We start from the raw sequence: 25575 nt of genomic DNA, 5'->3' as shown, positions 1-25575 counted from the left end.
GCAAATATAGTTTGATTTTTGTTCTTTTCAGTTTATAAACATTTCAGAAATATACTGTATAAGAAAGTGAGTTAACTGTCATTGTTTAGGGAGATGACAAATGTTTATTATAAAGATCTTTAAATGGTGTTTATTAAAGAGTAATTGAACAGTTTTTCCAAATTATCAAAACAGCTTTTTACGGATGTTGTGACTGGGTCTGGATCTAAGCCCGAGTCACAGAGACTGTGGTGTTGTTTGCAGGCAGCCACTAATTGGGAGGGGCCCTAGATCAGGTGGCTGGAATGTTCTGGCTCTGAGTGACTCAGCTGTACCCAGTGGATGATCTCTGTTCAGGGTTCTCTGCTGCTCTCAGGTAGACTGAAGTCCCAGGAAGGCCACCACCACTGACTTTTGGGAAAAGCTGTTTCAAAGGGATGGGGCCGGGGAGAAGGTGCTCAGGGGCACGCAGAGAGGAGTGGTCCTAAGGTTTTTAAATAAAATTTGGAAGCGGTCTGGGGTGGAAGTCTTTGCCATTTCTCGTTTAAAATGACTGACCATCACCAGGCAAAATAAAAGACACTGCAATTTATAGTTTCATGGTACCCTATGGAAACTGACTGTAGTGGATTCCTCTTTCTCTTCATGCTAAAGAAATTAGTTATTTACGGTGAAGACTCCTCCAGAAAGCGGTGGTTCTGGGTAAAAATCGTTTTACACGTCGGAAAACATACTTCTGAGGCAATTTTCTGAATTACCGGAATAAAAGAAAATTCAGAAAGAGTCTCCGAAAACCTCATCATCTAAGCATTCTCTCCTCAACTGTTTCTAGCCAAAGCTTGGCTGGCACCGTTTTCAGGGATAAGCAGAAGTAAAAGTTTAATAAGTAACTGTCCAATGGAATGACTTATTTTTTAGCCTATTTCCACCCGGGGGCCGTAGAAATCCTCAAAAGCGGGGGCCCTGCTTTCCCGGCTACTGCGGCGACGCGCGGAGCGCACATCCACCCCTCGGCCGGCCGCGCGCTGGGGGCGCGCGGGTCCCGGGCCTCCGCCCCTTGCGCGTTACTCAGGCCCCGGCGCGGAGGGCGGAGCCGCGGGCCGGTGGCGCAGGTGGGGAGGAGCGGCCGGTGCGCGTCGGTGACACCCGATGGGGCGGGGAGGCGCGGCGGCCGCACCCCGCCCTGGGAAGAAACCGGCCAGGTGTGGCCTCGGCAGCGTCGGGTGCCAGCGGGGAGGAGACTCGAGCCCCCGCCGACCAACACCACCACCCCGCCACGGCCCTGCTCCTCTGCGCCCTCGCCGCCCTGAGAGCCGCAGCCCTCGCTCCCGCTTCCACTCCCGGCCCGTCGCTGTCCCCGGCGCCCGACGCCCGCCCGCCGTGCCGCGCTCGCAGTGTCCAGAACGGCCTCGGTGGAGAGGAGCGTCCTCGCGATCCTTCTGCGCCCCCAGCCCAGTACCCCGTTTGGGCCTTTCCTGGGAGCCCCTCGCCCTCTCCGAGCCGGCCCGCCCTCGCGTCCGCCTCGGCGCTGAGCGGCGCTCCGAGTGCCAACCAACATGAGCTGCAACGGAGGCTCCAACCCGCGGATCAACACGCTGGGCCGCATGACCCGCGCCGAGTCCGGCCCCGACCTGCGCTGCGAGATGACCGGCGGCGGGGGTGGTGGCGGCAGCAGCGGCGGCGGGGGCACCGGCAGGATGTACTACCGGCGCTGCACGGCCACCGACCAGAACTCGGACGGCTACTGGTGGGTACCGGGCCGACCCGGAGCGCGCGGTGTGCGTGGGCCGGTGGGCCGGTGCGGCGGGGTCTCTACACTCCCCTAGTACCCTGGGACCGGGAGGAACCGTCGACCTCTGACCGAGAGGAAGCTCAGGTCCAGAAAGGGGACAGTCTCTTTGTCCGAGGTCATGCACGCATTTCCTGTTCGCGCTGGGGCAAGACCGAGTGTCCCGGCGCACCGCGCAGACCGGGTGGGCACGTGCGCCAACCCGCAGAGGAGCGTCTCCTTCGCTGCCGGCGGGGACTCGGGCCCCCCTTCTCGCTTCCCGCGTGCCGGGGCCCGAGGCCAGCCAGCGAGGGTGCAGGCAGGGCGTGCTGGACGGCGGGGGTCCCGGCTGTACCCGGAACTGTCCCCAGCGAGGCATCGCCTTTGTCCCGGGCCGCAGGTGGGAGGTCAGGCGGGCGTGGCTGCGACCACTAAACCCAACCTCTCGAACTGTAACCAAAAGTAAAACAGCGAGGGGAGCGGGGGGGCTCCGGCCTGTCGGGTGGCCAGGGTGAACTCGGCTCTCGGCTGTGGCTAGTGGCTCATCGCAAGCTCGTGGTCACCCCGAGACCACGTCCGCAGCGGCGCCTGGGCTGCTCGGCCATCCGGGGGCTTTTGTGCGGAGGCTGCGCGTCCCGGCAGCTCGGGGTCGCGGGTCGAGAAGGCCCCGCCTCGGCCTCGCCTGCTACCCAAACCAGGTTTCCCGGCGGGGTTGGCCGCCTGTCCCCCCAGCCCGGATCAGCCGCGCGGCAGCCCCCGCCAGCGAGCACACCTGTGGCCCTGCGCCTGCGCCCTTTGTTTCCCGGTTTTTAAAAAGCATCCGAGGAACGGCCTCAGTGTCTCGGTGGCGGAGCGCGGGCGCAGGGTCTTGCGCTCTGAGCGGGATAGCGCGGGCAGGGGCCCGTGGAGGGGAGGCTCCGCGTACCATCCCGGCCGGCCCGCGATGCTGGGGGCGCCCTGGGAGGAGGGCGGGGTCTGCCTCTCCGAATCATCCGGGAAACCCAGCTTGGGGAGGGGGAGGTCAATCGGGTCCGGGTGGAGAAAGATAATCAACGTACGTTTACCCGGTCCCCGGAGCCGGACTCTCCCACGTGAGCCGTGAGAATTCTGCGGCTCTCACCCCCCTTTCCCGCCCCCTGCAAGTCCTTCCCTTGCAGGGCTTCGGGGGAAGAGGCCTGAGTTCCAGAACTTTGTCGATCTAGCCTTGTGGCCTTAGGCTGGGGAGGAACAAACTGAATACACTCCAGGGGGGGTTTGTTTTGCCAGCGGTTTTGGAGGCCGGGACGGACTACTCGAGTTGCAACCTGCTTTCTGCTTCGATTTATTCATTTCTTTATCTTCCCGGAGCACCTTGAAAATTTATTTTCTCTTTTTGAGCTAGCAAAGAATTTGTCTCAATCTTGGAGCTCTTTCTTTAATGAACAAAATGCACCTGGGGGTTTCCAGGAAAAAATATGCCGAACCATTAGGGAGACTGGGGAGAAATTTTGCTCATTTACACTTTGGTTTTTAAGTTTGTTTGAAAAGTTGGCCAACCGTTTAAATCCGAAACTTTACTTTTCCCTCCCAGTCTTGCAGTATTTGGAAAGCACATGCTTTTGAATCCACACATTTAAATCCAAGTCAGAATTTGCAAGGTTGCTTCTTTCCTGCATTTATGAACCAAGCGGTTTTTTGGGGTTTTTGTTCCTTTTTTATTGAATATGCTTCTGTTATCTTAGCGTCCCTATGTTTTAAGTTGACAGTAAACATGGCTGTTAATGGAATATTTCACTCCCTTGGCTTCTTGTAGAAGTAAATTTGTAATTAATATCTGGGTTAATGAACTGCATAAAGATACCCGGTTTATAAGGATTCTTCACCGAACGTTAAATTTGGGCGAGGCTCGATGTTTTCTCCTGGTATAGCATCATTTCTTGTGTTCGGTTTTTCCAACCTAAAGGCTGTTGATAAACCTGTCAAGTTTTAACATCTCCCCGGGAAGGGGAAAGAGACTCAAGTGAAAAGTGACCTGACTTGGAGGGAGGTTGTTTTTCTGCGCGTTGCTATCGCGCTGCCAGGGCCGCGGGGCGGCGGGCGGAGGGCTTGAGTCAGCGTGTGGCCGGCGTTCCTTCCGGATCCAGGTACTGGAGCTTCCTCAGGCCTGTCCCGGCTTGCGCTGGTGCTACTTGCCCTTAGACGCGAAGCGTTAGCACAATACACAGTAGCCCGCAAACGCTGAGGTCTGCATTGTAAAATAAAGGCGACTGACTGGAGACAGTCAGGGCCCGCACCGCACCTATTTTCCTGGAGTTTTTAGCGTCTTGTGCTGAAGGATTTGTTTGGCCCTGGCACGCACTTTGCAGAAGCAGGATGGCAGCTCTGACTCGACTGCCCTCTGCTAAGTGAATGATGATGAAGGATTTTAAAAGCACTTTTCTGACCGAAAGTTTTTCTAAATAGAGGTGTTTTGTTTTTAAAGCGACAAAACAAAACAAAAAAACCCCCTAAAAAACCAGTATGAGAGCGACTGGTTGCATCTAAACTCCTTTATTTCTAAAACTCCCACTTTATTGGCTGAATCAGATTGGCGATTTTTTTTAATGATCAATGTGTGTATTTAGCCCTTCCCCAAATAAGCTAATTTGAGTGTGTACAGAGCCCAAAGCTTATTTTTCCTTTGAAAGTGACTTTACAGCCTCTTGCCTTTGTCTGTCCTTTATTTAGTAACACTTATCACTGTTTAGGACCTGATATTTCTCACTCTGATTATCCCTCCTTCCCCCACCTGTCTTTTGTGTCTTTGTTTTACCCTGCATGGAATCTGCAACGACTTTATTTACCTTCATCCGCTGCTTTTCTTAATATTTTAAAGTTTGGTACATGTTACCTGCTTGATCATTTAAGATGTCTATTTTTGAAAATTTAAACTTTGGATTTTTCTTGTATAAGATGCTATATTCTTTTCAATGATGGCAGAATTACACTAGTCTTATTCCTGTAGTTAAAAGAAATGACAAATCTGTAGTGAAATTTGGTGGCCAAGTGACAAAGTCCCCCAGTTGGATCTTCCGCTGATCAAAGTGTGGAATTTGTAGGAGGATTACAAGCCAAATACAGTCACTAAGCCTCAGAAATATGTGCATAAAATGGTAATGCTTACATTTCTCCAGAACTCATGATTTCCAAAGCGAAATATAGTGATCACTATTTGATACCTATTTTAAAGTTTGCTTTAAACTACCTTTTAAAGAAGCCTGTTTCTCAGCATGAAGTTAAACAGGCGCATTTACATTTAATTTTAGAGCGGAAGGGGGTCCTGAGGGGGACAGAAACCTCACTTTTCCACTTTAGAGACAAATTAAGACTTGCCCCAAATCCCGGAGTCCACCATGGCCGAGCTGGCATGAGAATCAGGGGCTCCTCCCCCTGCCCTCTGGCATCCTGTGCGTTTACACCATGTACTTGTGTATGAGACTGGACAGCCCTGTACTTACAGGATGAAAGTACCTCAAGTCCATGTATTCATTCATTCATTCAGCCAGTATATCCTGAGCATCTGCTGTGTGTTAGATGTCGGGAAGATTCAAAGGTGAAAATACAAAGACTTCTGGAAGGGGGCAGATGCTCTTTAGAGGAAGATAAGTACATGAGTACTATAATACAAACAGGATAATGCACAGGAGCGGTGCCCATGACTCAGAGGCTTTGTAAGGGGACAAGATAACATCTGTAGTGGCGGCACTAGTAAGACTTTATTATAAAGGAAGTGGTGTTGACTTGGACTTGGGAGAATTTCAGTTGGTAAGGAGAGTGGGCAGAGAGTGCACCTGGAGGAGAGAAGAGCATGAGAAAAGTGTGAGAAGTGGAAAAACAGGTGCAGCTTCAAGGCCTAGAGAGTGGTCTCCTTTTGGAGCATTCGCTTAAGTGGGGAAACAGTAAGATAGAAGGAGGAAGGACGGGCTGGGGCCAGAACCTGGGAGACCTCGAATCCACGGTGGTGGGTTAGGGTTAGGCGGTGGGTTAGGGTTAGGCACAGGGGAACCCTTGCAGGTCTCATCCGAGCCAGTGAAGTTCTCCTTTGAAGGAGCAGAGAGATAAGACCGTCGCAGGGAGCCATAGGATTATTGCTGTGGCCAGCAGTGTGTGGGAGGGGTTGCCTTAAGGAAGCAGTTGTACCAGTGAAGGAGGGAGGTGATGAAAGTCTGGTCGAGGTTGGTGGCAGTGGGACAGGAGGTAGATGTGATGGAGTGACAGCTTCAGCCCAGAACTGGATCAGAGAAGCAAGGGAGAGTGAGAAAACAGGCTTAGAGTTGGCTGACTCAGAATGGTTATTCTAAATATTTTTCTGGGAAAGGATGGCAAAGTAAGATTCAGTGTAGCTTAATATATGGCAGATAGTAACACCTACATAGTGATTAAGTTTGAGTAGGTTACATATTTTATACAAACATCAGATCAGTGGTTAATAATAGTTACCATTGCCTGGCAGACACCCACCATGTGCCAGGTATATTGTTATCTCAAGCCTCACGACAAACTTCCCATTTCACAGGTGGGAAACTGAGGTTAAAGGAGTTTCATGACTTGGCTTAGGTCAAGCTGCTAAGTTAGTAATTGAGCTGCATTTGAAACCAGTATACCACGATGGTGCAAGAAAACATCTAACTTTAGTTATTAGAATTCACGTCTTCTTGTAAACTCTTCTATCCAATAGGAGTTTTTACTTCTTTTTAAATTGTTGCATTCCTGGGAAATATTTATTTCATAACCATTGTGTTCTTGCATTCACACCTCCTGTAGAGTTTCCATCTGCTGAGGAATGCAGCACAGTGTGATGCTGCGTTAAGCCCACTGAATGTCAGGCACATCTACAGAGCAGCTTTCAACAAGTAGTTAATCTTTTCTGTAAACATGGGCGTAATCTCATTGTTGTCCAGGTGCCTGAAAAGTCCTGGGAAAGACAAAAAAGTGCTGATGCCTCCACGCTGACTTCTTCGGGTGGAGCTGAGGAGGGATTGGGTGTGTCTTGGGGAGTCTTAACTCAGCCCTCGGCCAGCCAGTCTTTCCAGACTTTTCAAAGGTTCTGGAAGAAGTGCCTCAGTCCCGAGGCCTTGGTGCCTGGGGCCCTGCCGCCCCGCCCTTTGCTTTTCTCCGTCTCCCTCTGGCCCTCCTGGGAAAATGGGCAGGGGTGGTTCTGATGTTGAAGCCACTGCCCCATGGACCCCAAGCCTCAGCCTGCCTTAAAATGCCAGGGCAGCCCCATCACGTGCACCTTACCACCAACACCTTGGGCTGGGAGGGTCCAGGACCTTCAGAGACCTCAGGAATGTGAAATCTACATTTCATGAAAATGAGGACACCAGAGTGAGAGGCTGTAGGCCATAGGTCTGAGTTTTTGCCTGGAATTCAAATGTGTGACATGCAAATGTAATATCCCTTGCTTCATAAGTTACCTGAAAAAAATTTAAAAGGAGTTTGCCTCTTGGTGAATAACCAGGTAACTTGTAAACGATTTTTTTTAGGCATCAGAATGAATGTAAGTTTTCACATAGGGAAGGAATTCAAAACAGAAATCGCTATTTTGGCCTTGAATTTGTAAGGGTCAAATATTCATCCCCATTTAATAAAGGAAAGGAAAGCATCTTTTTCTGAATTTTCTTATCCTTCAAAAGATGTCTTTCGTGCAGTTAAAATGTCTCTCTGTCTTTGAATTGTCTCAAACCTTATTTTAGGTCTCGTAGATAATTTTAGGAATTAAAAATTACCTGAGAAAGTCTCAAATGCCTCACACCTAATACCCAGTCATCATTTCTTCTTCTTTCCTTTTTTTTCGCTTCTCACTCCACCTCCAGTGTGCTGCAGGATATCCTTAAAATTATGAACTGGGTGAACTGCAAAATCATGAACTGGGGCAAAAAACACAAAATGAAAAATAAAAGCAAAATCTAAGAATCATGTCACAACAGCAGTTTCCCCTGTACGAACGATCTCGCAGCGAGGATTTAGTTTCTGCCGGGCTTTACAGACCTCACTGGCTTCTCCTCTGAACATCAGGCCAGCCCCGGAGGTGACTGTGTTCCTGCAGAAACCCTAGGCCCCGCGAGTCTACTAACTTGCTCCAAGTCACAGGCTGTCCAGCCGCAAGTGGCTGAGAACGGGGTGGACCCCAAACTCTTTATGAAGTTAATGATCTGTGATCAGGTTGCCCTTCCCGGCCCCCCACCCCCAGCCACCAAAAACTGTGAAAATAGCAAACATGGAAAGGCAGTGGAACTTTATTAGAGTACCGCTTCCAAAGCTCCTGGGTGAGGACAAGATGAAGGCCCAGGGGAGGCCTTCTTCCTAAAATTGATAGAAAAAACCTTTTTTTTTTTTTTTGCCCACTGTTGGTGGGGAATTGGGGTGCAGTAGATGCACTACCTGACTGAGCTTTGGAAGTCAGGGTAATGAGTAGTAATATCTTCATATCAGTCTTTGATTTGCCTTTGTTTTTCTTCTACTTTCCTAAACCAAACAAACATACGTTAAGGACCTTCTGGGTGAGGAACTCTGTGTTGTTAGGTGCATGTAGGAGTCGAAAGTGACTAAGATGTGGGACTTTGCTCTCCAGGTGTGGGCAGACAGGTGTGTAAATAATTCGTGCAGAAGGAGGGCAGAGATGTGCCAGGAAAACTCTGTGGAGGCGAAAGCACTTGGTGTGTAACTTCTGATACGTGACATTTCCACTGATGTGTTTAGTGAGTCTTGGAGGTAGGGTATTGTCCTTAAATGAAGAAGTAAATTTTTTTTTTTTTTTTTTTTTTTACAAACTCCATGGATGTTTTTCTTTTTACTTAAGATCTTTTAAAGAAACTCAAAATAACGTATGGAACATGTTTTAAACATTGTAAGGAGCTCAACAGATAGGTTTTAGATCAATATGAATGCAAATAAGTTTTAAGATCAATATTAATGCGTTACATAATTATCATCATTTCCATCAAATCTTCATTGAGTTTTTCCAAGGTCATTATTCCATGAATCCGAATACACGTGAGACATAATTTCCGGCACACATCCAGGACCTTATGTTGATGGAATGCACAAAAAGAAGAGAAAGAGAGTGGGGGAGAGAGAGAGAGAGAGAAGGGACAAAGGAAAGAGGAAGGAAGGAAAGAAGGAACCCAATGGGAGAGAAAGTATTGGATTGGCCAAAAAGTTCGTTTGGGTTTTTCCGTAGGCTCTTACGAACTTTTTGGCCAACCCAGTGTATATACAAAAAGAAATCCAGAGTTACGTGGCACCAGCCAAGTGTCTAATAAACAGAATAGATGATTGTAAAATGACTTTTATAAAACAAGGAGAGTAACTATTTAAAAATATCTTGTAATGCTTCAAGACTCTCTTCAAAGTATTTGTCTTGTATTTTTGTCTATAATATTCTTGGGAAAAGTGTGAAACTAGTGGCTTCACAGTTAATTTTGAGGTCTTATTTTTTTAAGAAAAGGCTGTTATTTGGAGGTAGTAAAATAAAACATTGAAAGTTCTTTAATACTGTTCACACGTTCATGTGGCCCAGACCATGTTTTCCTTTTAGCCTCTGATGAAGGGATCTTTATGTAAACTCTTGGAACCCTTACTTGTTTAAACAAGTTTTAGAATGAATTTTCAAAAAAAGTGTAGGCAGGTTCTTTGTTGTACGAATAATTTGTCTTTGTAAGTTTGAAAATAAAAGAGGATTTCAGAAAAGTTAAAGACTTTTAAGGACAAATGTTATTTTTTTCAAGGCCAGCTATTAATTTTAGTTTAGAAGTCAATATTTTTTGATTGATTTGACCCAAATGAGCTTTCTTTTCTTTCTTTCTTCTTCTTTTTTTTTTTTTTTTTGCATGACTTCTTTCATCTTCCGTGACACGGAAATGGGACTTAAAAATTGAACTCTGACCTCATTAGTTCAATTCCTAACATGGTTTAAAATCTCTGCACCCCTAATACCAATACGTACCAGTGTTGAAAATGTCTTTGAGGCTAGGGATTTTTAAAGTCCTTATACGCTTGTTAAATAAGTATTTATTTTAAAATGATTTCTTCCTATATGATGGAATTTTGCATTTTCCCAAAATGCACTGTATGAAGAGGAAACTTCATTACCTTTACACAGAACATAGACTTTTGGATTATTTTCAACAGGAGGAATGAGTTTGGTGGTCTCATAAAATAAAGTTACAGAACAAAGGAGCTAAGGAAATCTTAGATAGCACCTAGCCCAAAAGATGAGAAAACTGAGATCTAGAATATTTCTGAGGTAAAAGACAAAAGACCTAAAATTATGTGGAAAAATATGATTTTTGACTTAAAAAGTTCTGAATGACACACAAAATGCCCGTGTTCCCTGAAGCAAGCTCTCCTGGCTCTCCTGCTGAAGGGTCCAGCACAGCATCTGAGTGAGTGTCTAGTGAGTCGAAATCCTCTCCACGGACACTTCCTCCTTGATTTAAGTACAGTCAGTTCTGTGTGGATCCCTCACTGGGCGGGGACAAGCAAGCTAAAATGTGAAGGTGGATTCTCTTTTCTCGTCAATAAACCTCAGGAGCCTGAGTTGTCCTTCCACCTGCTCGATTTGATGGTCTCTTTCCCAAGGATGTTCAGACTCAAGTGAGATTCTTACAGATGACAACCGGGATCTGTAGATCTTGCTTTAAGGACCAGACACAGTCTTGAAAAGTTGTGCCTAAGGAAATTTGGTTAATTAGGTCATACTTTCTCTACAGACAAATCACAATACCAAAGATTCTTCATTACATTGTTCTAACACTTTAGCGTTTCTTTCTTTTTACTTTCTTTTGACTTTTAAAAAGATTAGATTTTTGTGCAGACAGTTGTTAATCTATTCCTAAAATGCCAAGGCAAACACATAGGATTTTAGTGGCTATCAAGGGCGTGAACATATGGTGAACATAGGCAGGCCTTTTGGTGAAGCATGAATAATTCTTTTCAGTATCATTAACAGCATATGAAGTTACCGTTTTGGTGTTTTTTTGTTTTTGTTTTTTTACCTTTCTGTTTTTTAAGTGCAAGTCCACCAATATTTTAAGCCAGCGTTTAATTGCCTCACCTCTTTTTCCTTAGTTCATTTCTAAGTGTCATGTAACCGACTACTCTAGTAGCTGGGTAAAAAGAGCTGAAGAGTTTCATATTTTGTTGGCAAATGAATTTAGTGTCATAAATTCATTTTTAAAAGACTTGTATATACACTTTGGAACTTTCATTCACAAGTGAGTTTGGCCTCTCTGCTTCTTTTTTATTTTTTGTACATTTTTATCCTGGAATAATTTTAGGATTATAGAAAAGCTGCAGAGATAGAGGGAGTTCTCATACACCCTCACCCAGTTTCCCCATCTCCCTCTGTCTTAGTACTCACTGTGTTAGTTTTTACAGTAGCACACGTTATTAAATCATTTCAGAAACTCTTGACTTTCCACTGTGCTAAGAGAGAGCCCTTTCCTTTGTATGCAAGGGACTGGCATTATCTGTGGGAATCACCCTCTGAACCCAACTGCTGACCAGAATTACTAAATGTTTCAGAAGAAAGGGCCTCTCATGCCCCTTCCTTAAAGAAAACAAATCTAATTCCACAGGACCTCCCTAATTACTTACCCATCCTAGACTTCTCAGTGATGTTTCTGTATTTCTTCATTTCTCCCTTTGTCTCTCTTTTTTCTTTTTTTCCCTTTGTCTCTTGAATTTCTTTCCTCCCTGTTATAATGGGTGCATTTTGGAAAGTGTTCTAAGTCAAGTGGAATTTTGCACAAGTTTTGACAACGGATGGAGTCCTGTTAACATCTCAGCAATCCGAGAAGTGTGCCAGGTTTCCTGTCTGATTCTGAGTGGCAGGCAGAGAAGGGTAGCATTCACGCGGGGTGAGGGTGCAGTGCCCTGGTGTTGATGGGTGGGCAGTGCCAGGGCCTGCCTGGAGGAGCTGAGGCCTCCTCTGGCACTGGTTCCCAGGAGAGCTGGTTTCTCACCCACATACTTTCAGCCAGGGCTGGCTTGTAGGGAAGCCTGGCCGGCAGAGAGAGAAAGCGCCTCTCCGATGTGAAATGAGGCAGACTCAAGGGGCGGTGGGAGAGTTTCCCACATTCTTGTGATTTTACCCTATCTCTGCCTAGCACAGCCTGTGCTTTTCAAACACTTTTTTTAAACAGTGAAATTCTTTCTTCATTATTTATTTATTTAAAAAATTTATTAATTAATTTATTTATTTTTGGCTGCTTTGGGTCTTCGTTGCTGTGCGCGGGCTTTCTCTAGCTGTGGAGCACAGGCTCGGTAGTTGTGGCTCGCGGGCTCTAGAGCACAGGCTCAGTAGTTGTGGTGCACAGGTTTAGTTGCTCCGCCGCATGTGGGATCTTTCTGGACCAGGGCTCGAAGACCCCCAGGACCCGTGTCTCCTGCATTGGCAGGCAGATTCTTAACCACTGCGCCACCAGGGAAGTCTGGAAATTCTTTCTTTAAAACGCACACAAGACACCCTTCCCAACACAGACACACATAAAAGAAAGTTCAGTACGTTGAACAGGCGTCTGTTTTATCTGAAAGCTCAAGCCGGCCTGGCTGGTAGCTCAGAAGCCCTGGAGGAACTCAGGTTTCTTGTAGGACATTCATAAGGCCTTTCCTGAACGTTAATAATTTAATGTACTTTAAATCTCTCTTAAACTAAGCTGTAGCGGGCTGTGCTGTAGCATAATGTATCCTGGCAAATTAAAAAGTAAGACTTGTTTTATGATAGATTACTCTTTTTACTTGTATCTGGAGCAAACTGAATTTCTATAATCTCTTTCTTTAAAATGTAGAATATCTACAACATTCTTCTTAAATACCACCGTCGTTTTAAGGTTTCTGCTACCTGTCTTCCAGAATAGTGCTGCATTTGAAATACACATGTGGATGAGCATCATTGTACAGGATAATATTCTGGGGTCATCCTGAAAGGAAAAGTGGCTTCTTTTTGCATTAAAGATATTTAAATTTCCCATCACTTTCTTTACCCCATTCTTCCTTTACTATTATCAGCTTTTTCTGGTTGCAGAAAATATTTTTGCAGAATAAGCTTTTCTTTTGTCTCCTACAATTGTCCACAACCAGACTGGTCAATGAAACCCTGCAGCTCTGGGTCTGATGCCACCTTTCCCAGAAGGACTGGTGATGGCATTGATGTGGGATGAAGGGAGAGGGGTGACAGAGAAGATGCTGGAAATGTGTTTTCACAACTCAAAATAATATTTCTGGATTAGATTTTACACCAGAAAAAAAAAAAAAAAAACCTTGGTGTGAAGGTTAGTACAATTTGAAAAAGTTCTGTAGATTAGAAAATAGTATTCCATCATTTTTAAATGTCTTGATTTTGGTAATTGTACTGTGGTTATATAATGGAATGGCTTTGTTCTTAGGAAATACATGCTGGAATATTTTGGGATAAAGAAGGATAATTGCTCTCAAATGGCTCAGAAAAATGTATATATACTATAAATAGATATACACACATACAGGGGGGAGGGGAACAAAGAGACATGACCAATGTGAACAATTGGGCAGTTTGGGTGAAGGGCCTACAGAAGTGTTTTTGTCTCGTTTTTGCAGCTTTTTTGAAAGTTTAAAATTAGTTCAAAATTGAAAAAAATTTTTCATGTTCTCTTTCTTTGTGTTTGCTCATCAGTCCAACCGGAACGATGTCCAGGCAGAACCAGAACACCATCCAGGAGCTTCTGCAGAACTGCTCGGATTTTTTGATGCGGGCCGAGCTGATCGTGCAGCCGGTAAGCTTTCTTTTTCTCCTAAAGGACTGTCCACACCTGGTTTTGTACCTGGTTTTGCTCCTGGTTAACTTAGACTCATAGCCCTGACCTGTGCATTCTCATCCCCTGCCCTCCTAGTGTTTAGAGATGCTTTTTCTCAAAATAGACAAGAGCGGGATGTCTATCTTCCTAACCTACTTGCAATGTTGGCTTAACAATGGGAACCAGTTTTCACATAGTTTTTTTCCCAACAAATATTTACACTACGGATTGCCACCCTTTTACAGTTGCAACAACCTGTTGTCATTTCTCTGATTTTGTAATGCTTTCTTTTCCTAGAGATGCAACCTGACATGTTTATGTCACTGGATTGTCATGGGTTGTGATGTACACCATCAATTTAATGTCTTTCTTCAGGAAAAGTTACCATCTTGTGAGAACAATTCTACATGAGAAACATTACAAAATATGGATAAATAAGCAATTGAAAATTGAGGGAAAATGGTAACATTCGTGAAAGCCTCACAGTATTTCTTGATGTTACAGAGATAACTTAGGATCTTATTGAAACAGGCTTAGAAGGCACGAGATCCATGATATTTCCCGAGTACCCATCACCCAGCTCCCCCCAAAGGTGGCCGTCTCACTAAGTATCACCCATCATCAAAACCAGGAAATTGATTGGCCCAATACAATTAACTAGACAACTTTCTTTTTAAGAACCAAAAAGTTATCTCCCACAATTGCAGGAAGAGCTCAGTTTATGTGTAAAAAAGACCTCAGCTGGTACAGCATTCTTATCACCGTGAAGTTACAGTTAGATGAGTGTCCTGTGAAAATAAGAAAGATAGGTATTTAACACTGAAGCAAGGGAAAGGTCAGCACTCTGTGAATATGCTTTTAAAGGCGTCTGAAAATTTAAAATATAGTCTACAAATTTTGCTTCATGAATCTCCCTAATTTACCTTCCTATTTCAAATTAATAAGACAATTTTCAGTTAAAGATTTTTTGCACTTACGTGGAACGGGGTAGGGGACTTATAATATTTAAGTTTATAGCAGAAGCTTTTGCTTCTAGTAATATGCATGAAGCTTTTCTTTCCAGTATTATGTGTTTCCTTCATGTGACTTCTTTCTTGTAGGAACTGAAGTATGGAGATGGGATACAGCTGGCTCAGAGCAGAGAACTGGATGAGTGTTTTGCCCAGGCCAATGATCAGATGGAAATTATCGATAGCTTGATTAGAGAGATGCGGCAGATGGGCCAGCCCTGTGATATTTATCAGAAAAGGTATTGCCCGCAGAGCGAGCGTGGTGCCCGCAGGCCTCGTGGAGTTGCACTCAATCCCCTGACCCAGGTCTTCCCTGAAGAAAGCACAGATATTCCCCAGAAAGGGCTCCCTTGCTTGGTATTTTGCAGCTTTATGTGTCTCTAATACGAATTGACTAAACCCACTACCTTCATCTTTTGTGGAATCACAAAGCTACCATGCGAAGAACTAAACAGACCTGCCCGAGAGGGCGTGCTTCTTTTGAAGAGTTGAGTTTGCTGTGAGATGTTCAGTGTGCTTCCACTTAGGGGACAGCAAAGACCTTTGGCACAGCAATTGACTTTGAAGAGTCTAAAATTAAGTCCAGCTCAGTTTAATGCATACAGAAATGAGACTCACAGAGTTGAAAATGCCATTTAAAGCAGAGGTGTGTAGTCTGATTTTGAGATCACACTATCCAGGGCGCATGGTCCTAGGAAATTCCCAGGGTGGAGCTTGTGAGAAAGTACAGGATGCTGCCAGGTTGGGCAGAGGCATTTACACTTGCTGTGATGCTTCAGGCTTGGAGCGTCAGAATATTTAAGGCTTTGCATGTGATCAAGAATAAAAAATCTATGAGTGAAACATTGGTGATCTCTGTACTGACACAGAGGGGGCCGTTTGCCCAGGACATGTTTCATGGGCTGTTTTCCTGCAGTGGTGTGATTGTTTTCCTTTCCTTTCAGACTGCTGCAGCTCCAGGAGCAAATGCGAGCCCTTTACAAAGCCATCAGTATCCCTCGAGTCCGAAGGGCCAGCTCCAAGGGAGGTGGAGGGTACTCCTGCCAGAGTGGCTCCGGGTGGGATGAATTCACCAAGCACCTCACCAGCGAATGTCTGGGGTGGATGCGGCAGCAGAGGGTAAGCAGCTTCTGGTGGGAGGAGGTTGGTTCTCAGAGATCCTGGCCAGGTGTGCAGACCTGGCAGGATGGGGGTCGGGACGTCAGCTGGCAGCAACCACTTGCTGTTTTCGGCATTTCCTCATATTCTTTTACTTTGAAATAAGTGAAAAGTCAGGGATTTTTTTCTTCCCCGTGTGGCTTAGGGAACCAGCCTCATTGCTTTGTAGTCATACTTTATCACACAGGTAATATTTAACACGTATCACTGAATTGGTAGACTGTGAAAATCTAGTTCTTACCGTTCACAGCTGGAAGATCTGTTATGGGAGTTTATGCGCTAAAAAACTTCATCACTGGGGCTTCCCTGGTGGTGCAGTGGTTGAGAGTCCGCCTGCTGATGCAGGGGACACGGGTTCGTGCCCTAGTCCGGGAAGATCCCACATGCCGCGGAGCGGCTGGGCCCGTGAGCCACGGCCGCTGGGCCTGCTCATCCGGAGCCTGTGCTCCGCAACGGGAGAGGCCACAGCAGTGAGAGGCCCGCGTAAAAAAAAAAAAAAAAAAAAAATTCATCGCTGAGCTCCTCAGGTGTTACTGAGAGGTACTTAAGAGAAAAAAAGGGACCATTGTGGGGGTTCATTTAAAATTTTAACAAATTGGAGGAGCTGGACACGCAGTAAAACCGGATCTTCTGGTTTGGGCTCGTTGGTTGCCTAACGTTATATTTTTGAAGTGTCAGTTGTCTTGTGCAATCATGACATCACTGATGTGGGAGTGAAGTGAAATACTGGCACCAGAGGTGCTGAGCCTTTCCCTAGAACTGGAGTTTCTACAAAGGATGTTTCAGTGCTAATTATTGTTTTGTTGTTTTGTGTAGTAATTATGTGCTGTAATGAATGTAGAGGGGAATTTTGTAATGAAAACTCGATCCTGATGAGCTGTCCTTCTCGTGAGGAGGTGGGCGTGGTAGAATGATCAGTTGTGCAGAGATGCAGTTGTCGTTGTTGGAGATAGTGGTTTTATTACTTGTTGTTGGACCAATTTAGCAGCGGTTCTGAAGTTTCTCAGCCACTTACAGATTTTTGTAGGTGTTCTTTGGCAAGTGTGAGGGCGTATGCAACTGAACATACAGGTGTGCATTCATTCATTCAGTTAACCTTTTCTCCCACGTATTATAAAGACTTTATAACACTTACAAGAAGGTGGGGCTTATAGAGGAGGAGAGTCCGTTGTAATCCCAGAAACCTAAATACAAACCGATTTGCATGTTTCCCAAGTCCCTTCTAATCTTTGAACACACATTCCTGGAACAGTTACTATGTTTTGGCACCATGCCAGAAAATGAGGTTCAAAGCTTATGTCCCATAGCCCTGAAAAGGAATATTATTGAAGAAAACAAGATACGTACAGCCAAATGCCAAATTTTTCTGCATGAACTGTACTAAAACCCTGCTCAGATGGGAGTGGGGGAGGGCTGGCACTCCCATCCCTGTGGAATGGAGCCAGCAGACAAGGCTGGGCCAGGCTCATGAGGCTTGAACTGCGTGGGGAAGGGTCAGTGACCAGTGACAGACGTTAGGTGAAACAGCCTTTGAACCAGATTACTTACGAAATGGCAAATTCCCTCATTTCTTCTTAGTCACTCTGACAGTTCTATAACGTGACAGCTCATAATTTGTCATTTTCTGTATTCATGTCGGGTGTAGCTTTGTAAGAATCTTTTGTAGCTCAGCATTTTAAAATTTTGGAAAACGGCATTATCACGTGGACTCAGTTTTCTGTCATGGCAGGTGGTCGGGGAGAGGGAGTGGGGTGCACCCCTCTTATAGATGCAACTGATGAGCGTTGCTTTTCAGATCAGGCAGCCCCCAGGGCTTCAAAGGGATTAAAAGCAGTTTTATCACTGGCTGCTGGTTTGCTCTGGGGTTCTCTTATCCTTTCCTCTTATCCCTTCTTCCCCTAAGCATAGCCTGCATTCTTCCTCTCACTCCCAGGGGACTGAGCTGTAGGGCCAGCTGATAAGGGAGAAGTGTCCCCAGAGGCACAATCGTACGCAGTCACACAGCTCCTGGGCCAGGGTTGTGTTTCCCTGATTTGTGTTTCTGCTGATGGATGGGGCAGATACTGTACACCTGGCTGGTAATGAGGGGTGGGATCGGGAGCCTGGTCATCTCATTAATTTCCCAGCGCACTCGCTTGTTTCTGCTTTAAAGTTGCAATGAGCCACAGGAGAGAAAGGTCAGAGTCCTGGGTAACTTACAGTTGTCTGATGGCTGCCCTTTCTGAAGGCTCGCCAAGTACATGAGAACATGGATGTGGCTGGGAACAATGTGTGTTATGTTCTTGCTGCAATACCAGTCTCTGGAATGTTTGCCCTCAGCATGTCCGAGAGATGACACAGGTGATCTGGAAATTTACATGAGCTCATGCAAAAGAAAGACAATAGACTCGCCGCAGTATGAATCTTGTGAAATAATATGTTTGATTCTTACTATGTGGCATTCTTAAATTGAAGTAGTGGAGACTCAAATTAGAAAGTTAGATTTAATTTTTAAAAAGCTAACATAAATCCACAATCTTCATATTGCCATATTGATACTTTCAAACTTCATTGAAATGAAGGCATTGGGTATATATTGTAACTTCTCTTTGAAATGGGTCATAGGGAGTTTTGCATCCCGAAAGGCAATGCTAAATTCTGGATTTAAAGAGTCAAAAATTACATTGCTCAAAACAATGTAAAGAAATAAACAATGAAAAATTTTCTTGGGTCAACTGTTTAGCTTGGGAAGTAGTACCTGACTGAGCTTAATGAACTATTATTAATGCACATTTAAAAATAACTGAATATTGAAACTTCTATCCGTATCTTATAACATTGTATCATACGTAGGTGTGCACCCACAGCTGTATATACACACAGGCCATGTGCACAGGTAGGTATTTTTTCTTTAGAGGACATGATCTAGGTTTTAAGGATCTCATTTTGGCATCATCTCTCCTCGGCCCATCTTGAGCTAGGGACAAATAAGTTGAGGGGACCCCCAACTTACTGTGTTGGGCAGCCCTCACTAGCTTTTTGGGAATTCCAAGCCTTTACAAGTTTTTTTTTCATTTCAAAAATATTGACTGTTTACAGCTTCAGTTGTATCTGAGTGGAAGCTGTGTATGTCCCTGTGTACGTACCTGACCCCTGATGATGCTGTAGGTGAGGGGCGTCAGAAATGAAGGGCCCACTCTCTCTCCCTTGGCAGGCGGAGATGGACATGATAACCTGGGGCGTGGACCTGGCCTCGGTGGAGCAGCACATCAGCAGTCACAGGAGCATCCACAATGCCATCGGGGACTACCGCTGGCAGCTGGACAAGATTAAAGCCGACCTGGTATTTTGGAACATTTCATTGTAGAGTCTTCCAAGAGTGTACTGAAGGATGCTGTAGTTAGTTGATCCCAGGCAGTGTGGGCTGAAACATGAGTCTGTGATTTCTTCCCCAACAGACTGGAAAATTTTTTTTTTAATCTTGGCATTTTTTTTTAATTGAAGTGTAGTTGATTTACAGTGTTGTCTTAGTTTCAGGTGTACAGCAAAATGATTCAGTTATACATACATATATATCTGTTCTTTTTCAGATTCTTTTCCCTTATAGGTTACAAAATATTCAGCATAGTTCCCTGTGCTATACTGTAGGTCCTTGTTGGTTATCTCTTTTATATCTAGTAGTGTGTATCTGTTAATCCCAAACTGCTAATTTATCCTTCCCTGGAAATTTTTTAAAATCCCATTTCATAAATGGGGATGTGGAATCAGAAAGACCTACTAGGGATCGTGCTAACCCTCCAGGACTAAGGGCACACACACACACACACTCGTTTATGCCACTGGTAAATGCATGTTTTGAGGGGTGGTAGTTCTTTTCTGCAGGAAGCAGACCATCTCTTCAAATAGAGAAAATGTGACAGTCCTATAGTTTTATTTTGGTGAATCCTTGGTGAAGTCCTTGGTGAAGCCTTTCCTATGTGGTAATTAAACTGTATTTCTAATAAGGAAATCGTGTCTCGTCCTGACATTTTTCCTTTGCTGAAAGGACAGACTTGAAGCTGGGTCCAAGATTACAGCCTAAAATATTCATCTGATTTTAAGTACCTGGTTTCCACCCGATCTCTACAGTTTAAATCACTGACTTTTAAAAAATTGAAGTATAGTTGATTTACAATGTTGGGTTAATTTCTGCTGTACAGCAAAGTGACTCAGTTACACATATATATACATTCTTTTCCATTACAGTTTATCACAAGATGTTGAATATAGTTCCCTGTGCTCTATAGTAGGACCTTGTTTATCCATGCTGTATATACTAGTTTGCATCTGCTAATCCCAACTCCCCCTCCAGCCCTCCTCCACCCCTCTCCCTCTTGGCAACCACAAATCTGTTCTCTATGTCTGAGTCTGTTTCAGTTTCGTTGATAAGTTCATTTGTGCCATTTAAATCACTGACTTTTGTACATGGCCCGGAGATGCTCATCCTCACTTTTTCCACCTTTTTTTTTTTTTGCCTACTTTTGTATACCTGAGTATCTGATCAGATCTCTCCCTCTTTTCTCTAAGATCTGAGGAGTCCTAAATGATATTTTCAAACTTTTAAAAGTTTGTTTAACAGTGATTCTTTAAGTGACAGTGATGAGCCCTTTCCTTTTAGAGATGCCACCACCAGGCCAGTGAGGTTTGCCTCCAAATCAACTGAGAAAGGTCCCTGTGGGTGAAAGATTTCATAGAGCAAATTCTTCTTTCCACCAGGGAATCTGAAGTTAGTATGTATTTGACAGAAGGAGATTTAGAAGGGCTGTTCTTTCTATATAAACCCTCAAGGGGAATTAAATAATTACTCACTGTTGGTCTTCTTCTAGCGTGAGAAATCTGCAATCTACCAGTTGGAGGAGGAGTATGAAAACCTGCTGGTAAGACGACTTATTTCTGAAGGCTCCGTGCTCAGTGCAATTTGGTTGTATAAATGTGGACCCGGGGATAAAGCACCTGCTTGGCGTTATCCCTAAGGACCCAGGAAGTGCCTGGAAGTATACCAAGGGGCTTATAGATGCTAATTTTATTTCTACTGCTGTGTTCCCTTTAGAAGGAAATTTGAAAAGAATTTTTTCTGAAGACAGTACTTAGTTTTTGCAAGTTTAAGTGTCACATAATTAGCACTTGTTAAATACTTGCAGTTAAAGCCATAAAGCTTTTCCACTTGTGAACTGTAGCCTTTTTAGGAAGTATAAGCAAAAATAAGACTTGTTTTCCTTAGAGAGAGGTTTATCAGACCATCATCACCATTTTATGACAAACTGAATCAATTACTTGACTCATAAGAAGAGATATTTCCATTCTTCTGACTATTTGTGTCACCCTGTCTTCACTTTCTCAGTATTTCCTTGTTGGCAGTGATACTATTTAAATAACATGGCCAGTGGTGACACAACTATTTTCCAAGGTGATGGCACCTTGAATTTTGGGGATGTGGGAGAGGGCAGAAAAAGCTTGATTTATCTTTTTTAATAATCTATTTTCTCTATATAGTCTAAAACTAATTATTGAAGCCAAACACCAGTGTCTGAATCAAGACCCTTCTGGATTAGGCTATTTCTTTGAATCTAAAGTTGACCCCTTATTCATCCTAAGTTTGGGTGGGTCCTTTTCACCTACCAGCTGATCAGTGAATGCAAAAGATTAACATTTGACTGATTCTTGGGATTTTTGTTGGTAAAAGGGATCACCGAGGGTTTATCTGTGAAATCTGCTGGGAGCACCATTCATTTGCATATTGTTGTCCTAACGCTGCTTTGACCTTCCTGTGCAGAAAACATCCTTTGAGAGGATGGACCACCTGCGACAGCTGCAGAACATCATTCAGGCCACATCCCAAGAGATCATGTGGATCAATGATTGTGAAGAGGAGGAGCTGCTGTACGATTGGAGCGACAGGAACACCAACATCGCTCAGAAGCAGGAGACCTTCTCTGTAAGCCCCTGGGAGTCGTGCGGTGCTGATGAAAGCATTTGTGATCATTTAATTGGCCATCTGTGATGCAGCCTCAGTGGGGTGGTCATGAAAAACCATTCCTTTCTGAAAGCTTTTCCGTGACTTAAGAGAAGCAGTGCAGGGCTTAGCATCTCAGAAGACAGCAGACAGGGTGAGATGGGTTCGGTAAGACATCCTTGAGTGTGTGTACCGCAGAGTGTGGTGGCTTAGAACCGAGAATTCGAAAATCTCACTATGTGTTGTAGCTCGTCCCTCCACCTGGGTGAATTCAGACAAGCCGTGTCACCAGTCCGGCCTCAGCTGCTTACTGGATGATCTCAGACGTCCTTTCTGGTCTTAAAAATGCTAGAATTCTTGAGGAACACATAATACAATTCTTTGACATTGTTCATTTCCAAAATGCAGTTTTGTGTTTGACTTCCTTTAACAACGGTGGGAGGGATGGAAGGCTGCCGGTGACTTGTTTTACGGGACTTGTTTTTCTTTTATTTGCAGATACGCATGAGTCAGCTGGAAGTTAAGGAAAAAGAGCTCAATAAGCTGAAACAAGAAAGTGACCAACTTGTCCTCAGTCAGCATCCAGCTTCAGACAAAATTGAGGTGGGCTTCATGAGATTTATATTCTTATCAGGGGAAAAAAGGGGACACTTTTCAAAAAATAAGATTATACAGATGAGTGGTTCTTATCCACCATAAAGCCATGACAAGTTTATTTTATCAATACCCTAGACCAGGGGTTGGCAAGCTTTTTCTGGAAAGGACCAAATAATAAATATTTTAGACTGGCAGGCCATTTGGTCTCTGTTGAAATTAACGCTGCCATTGTAGTGTGAAAGCAACCATAGCAACATGTAGATGAACGGTTGTGGCCATGCACCAGTGAAACTTTATAAATGGAGGTGGTGGCCCTTGGGCTGTAGTTTGCTGACCTCTGCCCTAGACTGCCATCTGTGGACTGTGCTCAAGGCTGACATTAGCTGGTAGCACTGATATGACCATTTTGATTGTTGAAAGAAATCCAGCTTTTTCCGTATCAGTTGGTAAGCATTCACTGCCTTCGTCCCCCACAGGCCCTCTTCATGGCAGGTAACTTTGTAACTGAAAGTAGGGGCGGTCCAGCTGTTTGCTGCTCAAAAGCTAACAAAGGGGCTTCCCTGGTGGCGCAGTGGTTGAGAGTCCGCCTGCCGATGCAGGGGACAGGAGTTCGTGCCCCGGTCCGGGAAGATCCCACATGCCGCGGAGCGGCTGGGCCCGTGAGCCATGGCCGCTGAGCCTGTGCGTCCGGAGCTTGTGCTCCGCAACGGGAGAGGCCACAACAGTGAGAAGCCCGCGTACCCTAAAAAAAAAAAAAAAAGCTGACAAAGAGGCAAGGTCGGTGGAAAGGAAAGTGTCCTTTATTTTGGATGCCGGCAACCTGTCCAAAGGCCACCTCCCAAGAGCTTTTATCGATGGGGGTAGGGGGCTACCTGTAGAAACAGCACAGTCAGCTCTGACAGTCATCTTGAAATTAGTCATGCCGTGGTCTGATCAGCGTCATCTTGATTGTTTTAAGTGCAGTTAGTCTTTAGTTCCAGGGTCGGTTTGTCCCCATTTCTTTGAGGCCAGTTCTTAGAACTGTGGCAGCTTATGTCATGGCTACAGTCTGGTCATCATGTAGTTCACTTCTTCCACCTGGTGTGGGTTTCAGTATCTATTAGACAGCTCACAGGATATTGTTCAGAATATTATCTATAGCCCTTGAGGAGGAACTAAAGGTCCTTGACTTTGCTTAATGAATAAACTATTGTTATTTAGTCTTGTTGGAGTGTTCCTTTGTGTCTGCATTTTCTCACTTCTCTGATTAAACTTATGCTTTGGCTAAAGTTTTTCCACAGACAAAAGGCAGGTTGAGGACATGGGGGGCAAGGACCATTGTGTCCTGCTCTGTTTCACCTTGGACCTCCGCATGGTCTAGCAGTGGTACAGGAACAGGGCTTCATGCCCCAGGGCTGTCCCTGTTCTGATTGGTCTGTTTTGATTGGTCAGTAGCCATGCCATTTGGATGAATATTTTGACTAATACTCCTAATTATATCCATTTGTTAAAGTTGTTTTGGGGGGTTTTTTCTGTTTTTTTGGCCACCCAGCTTGCAGGATCTTAGTTCCCCGACCAGGGATTGAACCCGGGGCCACGGCAGTGAAAGCGCTGAGTCCTAACCACTGGACCACCAGGGAATTCCCAAAATTGGTTTTAAAATTTAATTTCTACCATACCAAGAGTTCCCTGTGGGGAAATTCTGGTTTCAATTTTTAGAAAAAAGTTTGCTTGATTTGGAATTAGATAAAAAATGCTTTATGGTTTTCATTCAGGTTCACCTATCTATGAAATAATGGATGCCTCTCTATGGCTGAATGGTAGAGAGACAGCTGCTGTTTTCTTGTTTCAGGCATATATGGATACTCTCCAGACACAGTGGAGCTGGATTCTTCAGATCACCAAATGCATTGATGTTCATCTCAAAGAAAATGCTGCCTACTTTCAGGTTTTTATACCTAGTAATCATTTAATTGTCTTTTGGGTCTTCACAGCTTCTCTTCCAAATGTGTTTGAAAAAGCACTGAAAACAATCTTCACGCTATGGCGTGAATACTATTTATTGGTTTTTAGTTTAGAGGAGCACAGATTGGTCACCGATCATTCAAGTAGCCTCTTGCTCTCACATAAGTTAATATACTTTCTGCCCAAATTCTTTCCTTTAACCACCTATCAGATAGACGCGTAGGGAAGATAATCCTTGAAGTTGAAATACTAGGTGATGCTGCGTATTGAGTTGCTTTTAATTGACACGGGGTTACCCGCATCCTTAACAGTTTTTTGAAGAGGCCCAGTCGACGGAAGCCTACCTGAAGGGCCTCCAAGACAGCGTCAGGAAGAAGTACCTGTGTGACAAGACCATGCCCCTGCAGGGTCTGCTGGAGCAGATCAAGGTGTTGGAGGTACTGTCTCAGACCCAGGCCCTTACCCGGGAATAAAACAAATGCGCCCACCGACTCAATTCAGATTATCTGCATTTGCATTGCTCTATAGAGCAACGAGTGCCCAAAGCTCAAGCAAGCATTGTCTTCATTTTCAGTGGCTTTTCTCAAAATACATCTCTTTGCACGATCAGCTGCTGTGGCACATTACTTCTGCTTCAGTAGTTATGGGTGCTCAGAACAAAACCAGAGAGAACACTGATGACTTAACGTGAAAATCCCTTCAGAAAAGCGTACTTCACATGTTGTCAGCATAGCCTTTTTGCAAAGTGATATTCTTTCCCGCCCACCTAATTCATGGCTGTGTTGCCTCTGTAGTGGCTTCTTATGAAAGGTACCTGTGGTCCCTGCAGACAGATGAATTGGTGGCTTTTTACAGCTAATGCAGCTACAGCGGTATCTAATTTGTAATGTCATGATAGCTATAGTAATGCCATCTGAAGGTCTTATCTCACTTTCAGAGAGTATCTGTGTTCGAGTATGATTTTATTTGCAATTGCAGAAAGATTGGGAGAAAATCCTTGAAAACAAGCGCCAGGTGCAGAACTTGGTAAACAAGTCCAAGAGGATTGTGCAGCTGAAGCCTCGGAACCCGGACTACAGAAGCAATAAACCCATTATTGTCAGGGCCCTCTGTGACTACAAACAGGACCAGGTGTGTACTCGGCTCGTCAGAATGCTGCCAAAGTTTTCCCTTTCTTTACCGATGGATTTTTGTCCAGGGCAGAATTTCATTTAGGTTTCAGTGAGCACCCTAGTAAATGTCTTTCTTTTGTATACAAAGTGGCAAGCTGTTGAAAAAATGCAGTGATTTTTGTTCTGAGTTGTTTCATAGTTGCAAATAAGTAGGACAATAGTTATTTTTAAACTATTCTAA

At 44.6% G+C, this 25575-nt stretch overlaps 1 protein-coding gene across 3 annotated transcripts in view; it reads left to right on the top strand.

The window, feature by feature from the left end:
- The first annotated feature begins 1457 nt into the window (after positions 1 to 1457).
- Positions 1458 to 25575, top strand: part of DSP (desmoplakin) — a 41700-nt gene continuing 17582 nt past the window's right edge. For all 3 annotated transcript variants that reach the window (XM_079712191.1, XM_079712190.1, XM_079712189.1), the window contains exons 1-11: positions 1458 to 1726; positions 13422 to 13521; positions 14643 to 14791; positions 15497 to 15671; positions 18904 to 19032; positions 20555 to 20605; positions 21502 to 21663; positions 22180 to 22284; positions 24110 to 24205; positions 24534 to 24659; positions 25201 to 25353. In XM_079712191.1, the coding sequence (XP_079568317.1) occupies positions 1536 to 1726; positions 13422 to 13521; positions 14643 to 14791; positions 15497 to 15671; positions 18904 to 19032; positions 20555 to 20605; positions 21502 to 21663; positions 22180 to 22284; positions 24110 to 24205; positions 24534 to 24659; positions 25201 to 25353 (1437 nt within the window). In that variant the 5' untranslated portion in view covers positions 1458 to 1535. The remainder of the gene's footprint in view (positions 1727 to 13421; positions 13522 to 14642; positions 14792 to 15496; positions 15672 to 18903; positions 19033 to 20554; positions 20606 to 21501; positions 21664 to 22179; positions 22285 to 24109; positions 24206 to 24533; positions 24660 to 25200; positions 25354 to 25575) is intronic.

This window comes from Hyperoodon ampullatus, assembly GCF_949752795.1.
Source record: "Hyperoodon ampullatus genome assembly, chromosome: 10".
Lineage (NCBI taxonomy): Eukaryota > Metazoa > Chordata > Mammalia > Artiodactyla > Ziphiidae > Hyperoodon > Hyperoodon ampullatus.
Note: the sequence above shows the minus strand (reverse complement) of the source record. Positions and strands in the feature narration are given on the sequence as shown.